We start from the raw sequence: 13950 nt of genomic DNA on the forward strand, positions 1-13950 counted from the left end.
TACCCTGCCTCTAGTGATCCCAGCAAGGATCCTAGTTAATTTCACAAGTCATATGATCTGTTGTCAAATTGCAGAGCACCAACATTTTCCAGAGTGGCCACAGAATTTTGATGCCTCCATTTTTCTGGTGATCAGCTTGAATCACCTTGACCTTTTAGAAGTGCTGAGTCCTCAGGACTCCACTTGTTGTCTATGATAATGTTTCCGCCACTTGTGTAGGGAAAGCTCCTGGTGGGCCGGGCTGGTTTGTTTACCTGCCCCATCCGCAGTGGGAGCCGCGATCGGACGGGGCAGGTAAATAAGCCGGCCCGGCCCACCAGAAGCTTTCCCTACACAAGCGACGACCCCAGTTTGAGAAACACTGGTCTATGAGAACTGCAAGTGCTCAGCACCTCAGAAGAACAGGCCCACAATGTCTTATGCTTAGCATTCAAAAACTGAGAGATACAAAACCTAGTGGCCATTTCTGAAAACATTGGATATGGTGACTCCATACAGAGATGCCTCTGTCCATTCTCAACTGGAGGGGAAGGTCTCTGCAACACAGGTCTTTTGAGAGTCCGGAGAAGTAACCCAGTGAACGCAGTGGTGGTGGGGAAATATTGGGAGATCCTTCTTTGGGAGTGTGATAAATGAAGTGTGGGGTAGCTCTCTTCGATGGACACCCAGGAGGCGAGGCTCTAGGTATTTTGCCGCCCCAAGCATGGCAGGCAGGCTGCCTTCAGTGGCTTGCCTGTGGGAGGTCCCCAGTCCCGTGGATTCAGTGCCACGCCTGTGGGAGGTCTGCCGAAGCCGCGGGACCAGCGAACCCTCCGCAGGCATGCCTCCGAAGGCAGTCTGCCTGCCGCCCTCACATGACTGGCAGAGCGCCCCCCGTGGCTTGCCGCCCCAAGCACGCACTTGGTGTGCTGCTGCCTGGAGCCTCCTCTGACACCCCGCCAGCCAGTTCGCTGTAAAAAAAACCCTTGGACCCAGGAAGGAACACTTGGGCATTCCTCCTTGTGCGGTACCCTGAAGCCCTTTCACCCCCCCCGGGGGGGAAGAGCTGAAAAAGAAAACAAAGGAAATTAACTGTGCTACCAGCTAATCAAACAACATGCCAAAACCTCTTAGGACACCAAAAATCCAATCCTGTTGTTAAAAAAGGTAAATTTTATTAAAAACAAAAAGGAAAAAAATACATCTGGAACTTAGGCTTTTGCTAGATTTTATAGAAGAGCAATTCCAAAAATTAAGCATCCAAACTAGCTTTCTTGGGGGTTCACCTTAAAGGTTACAAGCAAACAAAAGCATTAGGGGTTAGCACAGAGGAGATCCACAAGCCAAAATAAGAAATAAATCTGATTGTGTCTAAATAAACAGTCCCCATCCAAATAATTTCTTCTAGGTATGGAAGATACATTTTATACCTGGTTCAAACCTTACACAGCATTCCTACTTATAGCATTGCTGCTCTGTGTGAAAATCCTTGTGGGCCCCCACCTTCTGTACTCAAAGTGACAGAGTGGGGATTCAGCCTTGACATGGTGGCAGTGGTGAATCCCCATTCTGTCACTTTGAGTACAGAAGGTGGGGGCCCACAAGGATTCTAAAAATTAATACTTGCCGCTGTAACCTTGGGAGTTTAATACAAGCCTGGAGTGGTAAGTATTAATTTTTAGAATCCTTGTGGGCCCCCATGTTCTGTACTCAAAGTGACAGAATAGAGATTCAGCCTTGACAGGGAGAATCCACTTTTAAAAATGGAGACTTGAGTCCACTTTTTCCTTTCTGATTTCCCTGATTTATGCGCTGCAGAGTCTGAAATCTTAACATGAAATCTCTTAAGGTGGTTCCTAGTGGCCACATTCTGCTGACACAGCTGTAATTCTCATTTCCTTCAGCAGGAGTTTTACCTGTGTGTGTCTGAGGGCAGAATTTGGCCCTATGAGTTGTTTTGTACACAGATACATTTGATAACTTACAATCAGTCAAAGAAAGGAGAGAATGCAAACATCCTGTGGGGAAACTGGCACAAACCATGTAAAGAAAAAGCTTTCTGGGTTTCAGGCAGTTAAACCACTTCAGCTGTGGTTTCCATGGTGTACCAGTTGCTGCTAAATATGCCTTCCTCAGGAAAGGAATCCTTCAGTTTGCATGCATGTGTTATCTCTTTGATAATGGCCCATCAGTAGGAAGACAGCTAATTGGGAGGGCCAAGTGCAATTTAAAAACCTTTTCCTGAGGTGATATTTGTGATCAGTCACATTCTGCAGCCTTTCAGAAAACGAGAAAGGAGAAGTGATTTTTCTAACTTGGAACAGCATAGCTGCCCACTTTTTTACAATTAGGTATTGTGACACATTATTTAAAGTGGTAACTTCAAGGTCAACACTCATGCACTTAGGTATCATTAAAAATGGCATACTCTATGCTACATTTCCCTTCTGGTTCCTGAAAAACTATAGCATTTCACTTCCTCCACTCCATCACTCCCCATTGTTCTTCAGCTGCTGCTATAGCAGTAGGTAATGCACTGAGTACATGATTAGGAGGTAGAGCTCCTAAATTTTAATCTTAGCTCTGCCACTGATACAGCGTGTGGCATTCGGCTATTCAACTAAAGCTTTCTGCCTCAGTTTCTTTGTAAAACAGCTGCTCAGTGGTTTGTAGATGCTCAGTCATGGTGTATGTGCAGACTATTATTGCAGTTACAATCCTGGGCAGCCCTGCAATAATACCTCTTAGGGCCAAATTCACCTTAACGGGTGCAAAGAAGTTGCAAATGTACCTCCCTTCACCCAGGAGCGGCGCCCGGGTTTTTGGTGCCCTAGGTGGGGGTTCTTCCGCACTCCTGGTTGTTGGTGGCAATTCTGTGGTGGGGGGTGCCTTCCGTGGCTCCCGGTCTTCAGGGCACTTTGGCAGCGGGTCCCAGAGCGAATGAAGGACCCGCCGCAGAATTGCCGCCAAAGACCCGGAGCGCGGAAGGACCGCCCCCGCCGCCAAATTGCCGCCGAAGATGGTAAAATGCCGCCCCCCAAATCCTAGTGCCCTAGGCGACCGCCTAGGTCACCTAAATGGAAGCGCTGGCCCTGCCCTCACCTGCAAGGCTTACCATGCTTCAGGCAGGATTCACTTAAGGGGAAGGACAAGATGGTGTTTTCACCACACCCCTTGTTTGGGAGTTGTGCCAGGGGACCTAAGCTTTAGTGTTTATTGGAGCCCTGCCAGTGAAGACTGAATCAGTGCTAGTTGACAGGGTAATAGAGCTCTTTCTGGCAGAAAGACTTTCCTATCTCTTCCATTGTTCTACATGGTGTACTTGTGGGCCATGTGGGTCCCAGTATGTTAGAGAGACAAGGTGAATGAGCTAATATCTTTTATTGGACCAACTTCTGCTAGTGATGAGACAAGCTTTCGAGCCACTCTACCTTGAATGGTCTCTTACAATATGTGCTAAGTACATAAGCTAAACAACCTTTTTCATTTTGCATTTTGCTGTAAGGTTGGAAATTCTTTCCCCTGACCTGTAGAAGAGCTGTGTGTGGCTCGAAAGCTTGTCTCTCTCACCAGCAGAAGTTGGTCCAATAAAAGATATTACCTCACTCATCTCATGGCTCAGGAAGATTTTCCTGACATCCAGCCTAAATTGTCCCTTTTAAAATTTCATCTCCTCTCATCATTATGTTTTTTAAAATCTAAAGTCATTATACTCATTGATATTTTTACTCTATCTTTCTGTATATAATTAGAACACAAATAAACACATGATTGCAAAATTGGTGGTAACTCAATTCCATGGAACAAATCACATGTTAAAAACCCAGCGATTAAAAAAATAAAAAGTTCAACAGTGGATTCACTTTAAGAATTCGAAAAACCCTATTAGAAAGCATTGTATTTAATTTTATCTCTAGTAGAAAAAAATATTTAATTTGCTGTATTAAATGGGAGATCCCTTGCCAACTGCCAGATTTTTTTAATTATTTCAGTGCAAACAAGCAACAACAAAGCACAGATACTGCATTACATTGTGTTTCATACATTTATGTTGTCTATGGTTTAATTTTAATTATTTATATTTCATACTGTTCTAGCCAATATTCCATAGTATGCTGTAAAATAACAAAGTCTTCATCTGAGACCTCAGTGCACCATTTTGCTAGTGAATCTTGGCTGAGAATCGACATAGCCCATGAATTATAGAAATGAAGATTAGCAAGGTCATAATGCAGTTACTTTCCCTATTTAAGTGATAAATACAATACTGTATGATTTTCTGAATACTGTAGTTTTGTCTTAATCATGGGAGGGATTAGGGTGACCAGACATCCCGATAAAATTGGGACTGTCTCGATTTTGAGGAGTTTGTCCCGCATCCCGACCAGAGTGCGTTCAGGACACCATTTGTCCCAATATTTTGTTTCCTGGACTTCGGCGGCAATTCGCCGTAGAGTCCTTCAGTTGCGCACGGTCTTCAGCGGTATTTCGGCGGCGGGTGCTTCTGTCTTTGGTGGCAAGTTTTATTACCCTCTGCCAAAATACCACCAAAGACCGTCTGCGACTGAAGGGCTCTCCGCCGAACTCCTGGACGGGTGAGGTTTTTAATATTAAAAAACAAAACAAAACAAAAAACCCCACCGTGGTGGTCCCAATATTTTCCACTTAACATCTGGTCACCCTAGGAGGGATATTTGTTTATTCACTTTTGGGGAAGCACTTTATATACCTCCCCTCCTGCTACTCAAATTGTATTTATGTAGCATGGTGAAAATTTAGTATAGTGACAAATTTCTTTATCTAAATGGATACCAGTTTTCTTCAATTATGAGAGTTAAACACAAAATGTAAAAATTCAAAATAGGTCTGTTAAAATAAAGCTGTTTAATTTTTCTGTTTATCCCCAGTGACTACTTAGCATTAAACTCAAACCAAGCAGGGATTTTTTATTTGTGAGATAATGTTTTATTGGTGGGTTGTTGCTTTTTTTTTTACTTTTTTTTCATGCTTCCTTTATTTCTCTTGTGTGCAATGAATAAATCATATTCCTACTCTCTGTTAGTTTCTCCATTTTCTGTATTTCCAACCACAAACATACAAAGATTATGAGTCCGGCCCCAAAATCATAAGATTGGCTTAAATTTTTTTTTTAATTTTTTTTGATCTTGTATTTGCGTTTTTGAGCTGTTAGAGCTCACATTTTCAAGTATCTTTCTGCAACCTGGAGAAAGTTGTTGTTGTTGGTGGTGTTTTTTCTTAAATGAAAGCTGAGGTTCTCATGTAGTAACATTACTCCAGGAGCTGAGATTTAAGAAAAACACCAGATATCACAAATGTTGGTAACCCTGCATTCTAGGATCTCAAATGTCCTGGTTATACCATATAGAGTTGATGATAATACTGTGGTAACTCTCCTTCTCTTTACTCAGGGCTTTTGGGAAAACCATACAAAACTGATCACGGAGTATGGACCTGTTTGTGGGTAAGCCAGCAATACTCTTCCTTTATTCTGTTTGTTGTTGCTACAGTTTCCTTGTTGGTTTGCAACTTAGGGTATGTCTACGCTACCTGCCGGATCAGCGGGCAGCGATCAATCCAGCTGGCATTGATTTGTCGTGTCTAGTCTAGACGCAATAAATCGACCCCCGAGCCCTCTCCTGTTGACTCTTGTACTCCAGCACCATGAGAGGTGCAGGCAGAGTCAACGGGGGAGCAGCAGCAGTCGACTCACTGCAGTGAAGACACCATGGTGAGTGGGTCAAAGTACATCAACCTCAGCTATGTTATTCACATAGTTGAAGTTGCATAACTTATGATCGATTTCCCTCCCCCCACCCCGCAATGTAGACCAGGACTAAGTGACAGTGAACTAATGCCACTTTGCTCCTGAATAAAAGCATCCAGATGGAAGTTAACACGCTGATGTGCATCGACTTCATACCTTTAGTTGATTCACCTTCCCTTTCTTGAGTGTCTCCATATAAACGAGTCCTAACATTGAACATACAGACAATTCTGCCTAGAACTCAGTCTTTCTCAGACCTTTACAAAGCTACCAGCCTGGTAAAATAAGGGTGTTGGTAGCAGCAGCACAAAGGAAAATATATCTCATCTCTCATGTGAACATTGAACTGATGAGGGGAGGAAGTGCCTTTAAAGTTGCTTCAGTTTATGTGCCGGTCACCTATGTGATTTTGAGTTTTCACTGTGAGACAAGGAAACGTTCACCAAAATTTAATTTAATTTAAGAAAAAATTATGTTTGCAAAATACTGTGAATTTGAGTTAAAAATTCTCACTAGATATCTGTACAAAAATATCCATTTTTAAAATACCATGAAGTAAAAAGTAAAAATTGCACACTTCTTTCCACTGTCCTCCAGCTGTAGTTAACCTCTCACTAGTGCTGAGGAGGGACTACACCTCAGGAACAGTACACAGGGACTTCCCTAAACTCAATAATTTCACATTTCTTTGAATCCCACATTGGTGGTACAAGTTTTGCATTGCTATAATAGTGCTGGAACTGCAGTTTGCCTTCCATTTGTTTCTATCCTGAGTGGAAATAATGACTTCCAGGTTCTCTCTATCCTTGGTATTTCCAACGTGCTTATTACTTTGATATATAAATACTGACCAAGAATTACAAAGAAAGCATGGACTCAACAGAGACACTGGTTTTATGTCTCATTACAACAATCTGTAACCCACTAATTCCCTTTTGTCCTATGACTACCAAGGTCTCAATTGCCCACTTCATTTTGAATGGTTTCTTGCAACATGTTTTAACTTCTTTTGCTTACCAATCTCTTCCACCTTGTATGTAGCTGTGATACTCTGATTACCTTTCCCAGACCTGATGAAGAGCTCTGTTGAGATTGAAAGCTTGTCTCTCTCACCAGCAGATATTGGTCCAACAAAAGATATTACCTTGCCCATCTTGTTTCCCTCATATCCTGGAACCAATGTGGCTATAACAACATTGCAAACAAAGAAAGCATAAATAGTCCTGAAAGGTTTTTTTCTTCCCTGTTCCCCAGAAGTATGTGTGTGTGTGTGTGTGTGTGTATATATATATATATATATATATATATATATATATATATATATATATATATATATATATATATATATATATATAAAAAAAAATATGATTTGGCTGTTATTCCTGCAGTAAGGCTTTATCAAAGAGGAGTGCTTTATAATTAATCTGAAGACAGGCAAGTTGAGGTTCAGACCTAATGGAGATCTCATTGCTAAAAAATATATATAAAAAATTAAAAAAAACCACTCCACTCCCTATGTCTGACAGTCTAAATCAGGGCCTTTGCAACTGTGTCATCCCATAACTATGTCTGCAGATGGCAGGGGATGAGGTGGTCTGCAAGATCATAGAATATTAGGATTGGAAGAGACTGCGGGAGGTCATCTAGTCCAACCCCTGCTCAAAGCAGGACCAATTCCCAACTAAATCATCCCAGCCAGGGCTTTGTCAAGCTGGGCCTTAAACACCTCTAAGGATGGAGATTCTACCACCTCCCTAGCTAATGCATTCCAGTGCTTCACCACCCTCCTAGTGAAATAGTGTTTCCTAATATCAACCTAGACCTCCCCCACAGCAACTTGAGACCATTGCTCCTTGTTTTGTCATCTGCCACCACTGAGAACAGCCGAGCCCCATCCTCTTTGGAATTCTCCTTCAGGTAGTTGAAGGCTGCTGTCAAATCTGCTCTTACTCTTCTCTTCTGCAGACTAAATAAGCCCAGTTCCCTGAGCCTCTCCTCATAAGTCATGTGTTCCAGCCCCCTGATCATTTTCGTCACTCTCCACTGGACTCTCTCTCCAATTTGTCCACATCCTTTCTGTAGTGGGGCCCCAAAACTGGACACAATACTACAGATGTGGCCTCAGCAGTGCCAAATAAAGGGGAATAATCACTTCCCTCAATCTGCTGGCAACGCTCCTAGTAACGCAGCTCAATATGACGTTAGCCTTTGTCATAACTATAAAGGGAAGGATAACAGCCCTCCTGTGTACAATACTATAAAATCCTTCCTGGCCAGACACACCAAAATCCTTTTACCTGTAAAGAGTTAAGAAGCTCAGGCAACCTGGCTGACACCTGACCCAAAGGACCAATAAGGGGACAAGATACTTTCAAATCATGGTAGGGGGAAGGCTTTTGTTTGGGTGCTCTTTGTTTTGGGGGTTGTTCGCTCTTGGGACTAAGAGGGACCAGACATCAATCCATGCTCTCCAAATCTTTCTGAACCAGTCTCTCATATTTCAGACTTGTAAGTAACAGCCAGGCAAGGCATGTTAGTTTTATCTTTGTTTTCTCAACTTTTAAATGTTCCTTTTGCTAAGAGGGTTTACCTCTGTTTGCTGTAACTTTGAACCTAAGGCTTGAGGGGATTCCTCTGGGCTCTATGAATCTGATTACCCTGTAAAGTTATTTTCCATCCTGATTTTACAGAGATAATTTTTACCTTTCTTTCTTTAATTAAAAGCCATCTTTTTAAGAACCTGATTGATTTTTCCTTGTTTTAAGATTCAAGGGGATTGGATCTGGACTCACCAGGAATTAGTAGGAGGAAAGGAGGGGGAATAATTAATTTCTCCTTGTTTTAAGATCCTAGGGTTTGGATCGGTGTTCACCAGGGAATTGGTGGAGGAGTCTCTCAAGGCTACCCAGGGAAGGGTTACAGTACTTGGGAGGGAAATATTCTGGGGGGATGGTAGACAGAGTTTCCCAAATGACTCATAAATAATTTGTGTGGTGGCAGCAAAACCAGATCTATGATGGTAGTTAAGCTTAGAGGTTCTCATGCAGGTCTCCACATCTGTACCCTAGAGTCCAGAGTGCGGAAGGAACCTTGACAGCCTTCATGGCAACAAGGGCACACTGTCGACTCGTATCGAGTTTCTCATTCACTGTAATCCCCAGGTCCTTTTCTGCAGATCTTCCGCTTAGCCAGCCAGGCCCCAGCCTGTTTCGGTGCATGGGATTCTTCCGTCCTAAGTGCAGGACTCTGCACTTATCCTTACTGAACTTCATCAGATTTATTTTGGCCCAATCCTTCAATTTGTCTAGGTCACTCTGGACCCTAGAGCGTATCTATCTGTCCCCCCAGCTTAGTGTCATCTCTGAATTTGCTGAGGGTGCAATCCATCCCATCATCCAGATCATTAATAAAGATGTTGAACAAAACTGGCTCCAGGACCAACCACTGGGGCGCTCCGCTTGATACCGGCTGCCAACTAGACATCGAGCTGTTGATCACTACTCGTTGAGCCCGACAGTCCAGCCAGCTTTCTATCTACCTTATAGTCCATTCATCCAATCCATACTTTTTAACTTGCTGGCAAGAATACTGTGGGAGACCGTATCAAAAGCTTTGCTAAGGTCAAGGAATAACATCCACTGCTTTCCCCTCATCCACAGACCCAGTTATCTCCTCATAGAAGGTAGTTAGGTTAGTCAGGCATGACTTGCCCTTGGTGAATCCATGCTGACTGTTTCTGATCACTTTCCTTTCCTCTAAGTCCTTCAGAATTGATTCCTTGAGGACCTGCTCCATGATTTTTCCAGGAACTGAGGTGAGGCTGATGATCTGTAGTTCCCCAGGTTCTCCTTCTTCCCTTTTTTAAAGATGGGTACGATATTTGCCTTTTTTAAAATTGTTTGGGACCTCCACTGATCGCTATGAGTTTTCAGAGATAATGGCCAATGGCTCTGCAATCACATCCACCAACTCCCTCAGCACCCTTGGATCTGGACCCATGGACTTGTGCATGTTCAGCTTTTCTAAATAGTCCTTAACCTGTTCTTTCATCACTGAGGGCTGCTCACCTTCTCCCCATATTATGTTGCCCAGGACAGCAGTGTAGGGGCTGACCTTGTCTGTGAAGATCAAGCTAAAAAAAGCATTGAGTACTTCAGCTTTTTCCACATCATCTGTGACTAGGACACCTCCCGCATTCGTTGAGGGTCCCACACTTTCCATTAGCTTTTTATTGTTGCTAACATACCTGTAGAAACCTTTCTTGTTATGCTTAACATTCCTTGCTAGCTGCAACTACACTTGTGTTTTGGCCTTCCTGATTATACCCCTGAATGCTTGAGCAATATTTTTATAGTCCTCCCTAGTCATCTGTTCACGTTTCCACTTCTTGTAAGCTTCTTTTTTGTGTTTAAGCTCAACAAAGATTTCACGGTTAAGCCAAGCTGGTCATCTGCCATATTTGCTATTCTTTCTGCACATTGGGATGGTTTGTTCCTGCACCATCAATAAGGCTTTTTTAGATTACAGCCTGCTCTCCTGGACTCCTTGCCGCCTCATATTAGCCTCCCAGGGGATTCAAAGATTCATAGATTCATAGACTCTAGGACTGGAAGGGACCTCTAGAGGTCATCGAGTCCAGTCCCCTGCCCTCATGGCAGGACCAAATACTGTCTAGACCATCCCTGATAGACATTTATTTAACCTACTCTTAAATATCTCCAGAGATGGAGATTCCACAACCTCCCTAGGCAATTTATTCCAGTGTTTAACTACCCTGACAGTTAGGAACTTTTTCTTAATGTCCAACCTAAATTTCCCTTGCTGCAGTTTAAGCCCATTGCTTCTCGTTCTATCATTAGAGGCTAAGGTGAACAAGTTTTCTCCCTCCTCCTGATGACACCCTTTTAGATACCTGAAAACTGCTATCATGTCCCCTCTCAGTCTTCTCTTTTCCAAACTAAACAAACCCAATTCTTTCAGCCTTCCTTCATAGGTCATGTTCTCAAGACCTTTAATCATTCTTGTTGCTCTTCTCTGGACCCTCTCCAATTTCCCCACATCATTCTTGAAATGCGGTGCCCAGAACTGGACACAATACTCTAGTTGAGGCCTAACCAGCACAGAGTAGAGTGAAAGAATGACTTCTCGTGTCTTATTTACAACACACCTGTTAATGCCTCCCAGAATCACGTTTGCTTTTTTTGCAACAGTATCACACTGTTGACTCATATTTAGCTTGTGATCCACTATGACCCCTAGATCTCTTTCTGCCATACTCCTTCCTAGACAGTCTCTTCCCATCCTGTATGTGTGAAACTGATTGTTCCTTCTTAAGTGGAGCACTTTGCATTTGTCTTTATTGAACTTCATCCGGTTTACCTCATATCATTTCTCCAATTTGTCCAGATCATTTTGAATTTTGACCCTGTCCTCCAAAGCAGTTGTAATCCCTCCCAGTTTGGTATCGTCTGCAAACTTAATAAGCGTACTTTCTATGCCAACATCTAAGTCGTTGATGAAGATATTGAACAGAGCCAGTCCCAAAACAGACCCCTGCAGAACCCCACTTGTTATACCTTTCCAGCAGGATTGAGAGCCATTAATAACTACTCTCGGAGTACGGTTATCCAGCCAGTTATGCACCCACCTTATAGTAGCCCCATCTAAATTGTATTTGCCTAGTTTATCGATAAGGATATCATGCAAGACTGTATCAAATGCCTTACTGAAGTCTAGGTATACCACATCCACCGCTTCTCCCTTATCCACAAGGCTCATTATCCTATTAAAGAAAGCTATCAGATTGGTTTGACACGATTTGTTCTTTACAAATCCATGCTGGTTATTTCCTATCACCTTACCACCTTCCAAGTGTTTGCAGATGATTTCTTTAATTACTTGCTCCATTATCTTCCCTGGCACAGAAATTAAACTAACTGGTCTATAGTTTCCTGGGTTGTTTTTATTTCCCTTTTTATAGATGGGCACTATATTTGCCCTTTTCCAGTCTTCTGGAATCTCTCCCGTCTCCCATGACTTTCCAAAGATAATAGCTAGAGGCTCAGATACCTCCTCTATTAACTCCTTGAGTATTCTAGGATGCATTTCATCAGGCCCTGGTGACTTGCAGGCATCTAACTTTTCTAAGTGATTTTTAACTTGCTCTTTTTTTATTTTATCTTCTAAACCTACCCTCTTCCCATAAGCATCCTGCCCATCAGTTCCCTAATGGAGTCAAAGTCTGCTTTTCTGAAGTCCAGTGTCTGTATTTTGCTAGTCTCCTTTCTTCCTTTTGTGAGGATCCTGAACTCAACCAGTTCATGGTCACTGCTGCCCAGGTTGCCACCCACTTCTACTTCCCCTACCAATATAATACAGTCCATATGGCTTTGTAGACAAGGCCAGGACTTAAAACTCAAGTTCTAAATTGAATGGGAGGAGAATGCATTTCCCAGAGCAGTGGTGTAATGTTGTTGTGTCAGCCTTTGTTGTCTGAGGTATTTGCTGTACCAATCGCATCCTTCTTGTGGCAGTCACATTCATCCCTAGGCAAAGTGTCTTGCAGAGATAAAACCAAGAGGAATGATATCATGGCTGTTAGTGACTAGATCCTCATCTGAGAGGAAATGATATAGTGTCCTGGCCAGTCAGAAATAGAAAAAGATGTTCACTGCCACTGTGGCGATTTGCATTTGTTTGTGATAGTAATGGACTGAGCATGACTCTGAGGCTTCATATTATTCCGAAGATCTGTAGTCTTGTGCCTTTAAACAATGGTGATGATAGAGCACTGGCATTAGTTCCTCAGTAGGTTTTCTCTATTCTTATTAGTATCACATCTGTTTTTAATACATTGATCTAGAGCTCTCTGCTTTTCACTCATTGGCTTACCCGTTCCTTCAGGCATTGGTGATGGCAGAACAGTGTCAGAAGAAAAATGAACTGGTGGCACATGAGTCACAGTCTCCCTGAGTAGTCTCTTGTAGATGTTAGAGGATGAGAGAAAGCACTAAGCCTTGTTAGACTGCACATAAGATATGTAGATATATCCTGTCTCTCTGGGGTCTGGCTGATAGGAATGAGTGGATCCAGCACACTGCTGCCCTGTTTACTTCTGCAATGTCTTGCATGTGTCTTCAGCTCTGTCTGACTAATGGTGCTGAAGGCTGCAGAGACAAATAGTACTAGCAGCACAGAGATTTCTTTCCTATATGTGATGGTTCTCAGGATATCCAGGACTGTGAGTCACCTTGTTATCACCTCCACCCCATCTCCAACATGAAGGAGTCTTACTTGTGCTTAACTGGGTGTCAGCTCCCTGACACCACCAGCCTATTAGCCATCTAAGCACTCTTCTCTGCCAGCCCTTACTTTGCCTTGCAGGTTAACAATAGGTGCACCCCAGTCCCTGAGTCCCTTTGAAGCATTCCCCTGTAGTGTTCAGCCCCTTATCCACTAAATACTCACAGAAATACCAGGTCTGCTGTCTCCAAAGGAAGAATGTACACACCAGCTTCAATGACTAAACTCAGGATAAGCACCTTGCTTAGTATCACAGCACTGAGATACATTTATAGTGCAAACCAGAATAAGTTTATTAACAAAGATTCAAGAGTCAGGTTATAATGAGTGAGCATATTGGAAACAAATGGTTACATATCAAACAAAACCATAAAACACTTTCTAGATGCTACATTTAACTAACAGGTTAATCTCCTGTCTAAAGAAATTTATCTTACCTCCATAGTCCTCTGCAGCATTTCAACCAAGGTTGGCTAAGATCCTGTTTTCATAAATGTAAATGCACTGACCATTTACTCTGTGGGTGTAAAATAAGGCAGTGTTTTCTTTGCCTACTGCTTATAGCCTCAAAATTCATTGTCTTTAGCCAGAGTCAGTATAACCATCCGTGGTTTGTTTTTCCTGTGTGGAGCTGTCTTGTTGACTTCACATCTCTTTGATAACTTCAAATGTAAATTGTATCCATTAGGTTAGCTTACAGTGTTTACTTAATATCCCAACAGAGAGACAGGTGTTACATAGTATCTGTACATACATTTGACAACAATATTAGGGACCAGTGTGGCCCGGCTTTCACTTAAAATCTCACATGACATTCAATGAAATTCATCAAAGACAAATCTAAAGTGCAACATTTAGGGAAGAAAAATGAAATGCATAAATAT

At 42.5% G+C, this 13950-nt stretch overlaps 1 protein-coding gene across 1 annotated transcript in view; it reads left to right on the plus strand.

The window, feature by feature from the left end:
- TBXAS1 (thromboxane A synthase 1) overlaps positions 1 to 13950 on the plus strand; it is a 355058-nt gene that overhangs the window by 120011 nt on the left and 221097 nt on the right. Inside the window, exon 4 of the mRNA XM_030544287.1 lies at positions 5409 to 5461. Coding sequence (XP_030400147.1) covers positions 5409 to 5461 — 53 coding nt within the window. The remainder of the gene's footprint in view (positions 1 to 5408; positions 5462 to 13950) is intronic.

This window comes from Gopherus evgoodei, chromosome 1 (genome assembly GCF_007399415.2).
Source record: "Gopherus evgoodei ecotype Sinaloan lineage chromosome 1, rGopEvg1_v1.p, whole genome shotgun sequence".
NCBI classification, from domain to species: domain Eukaryota; kingdom Metazoa; phylum Chordata; order Testudines; family Testudinidae; genus Gopherus; species Gopherus evgoodei.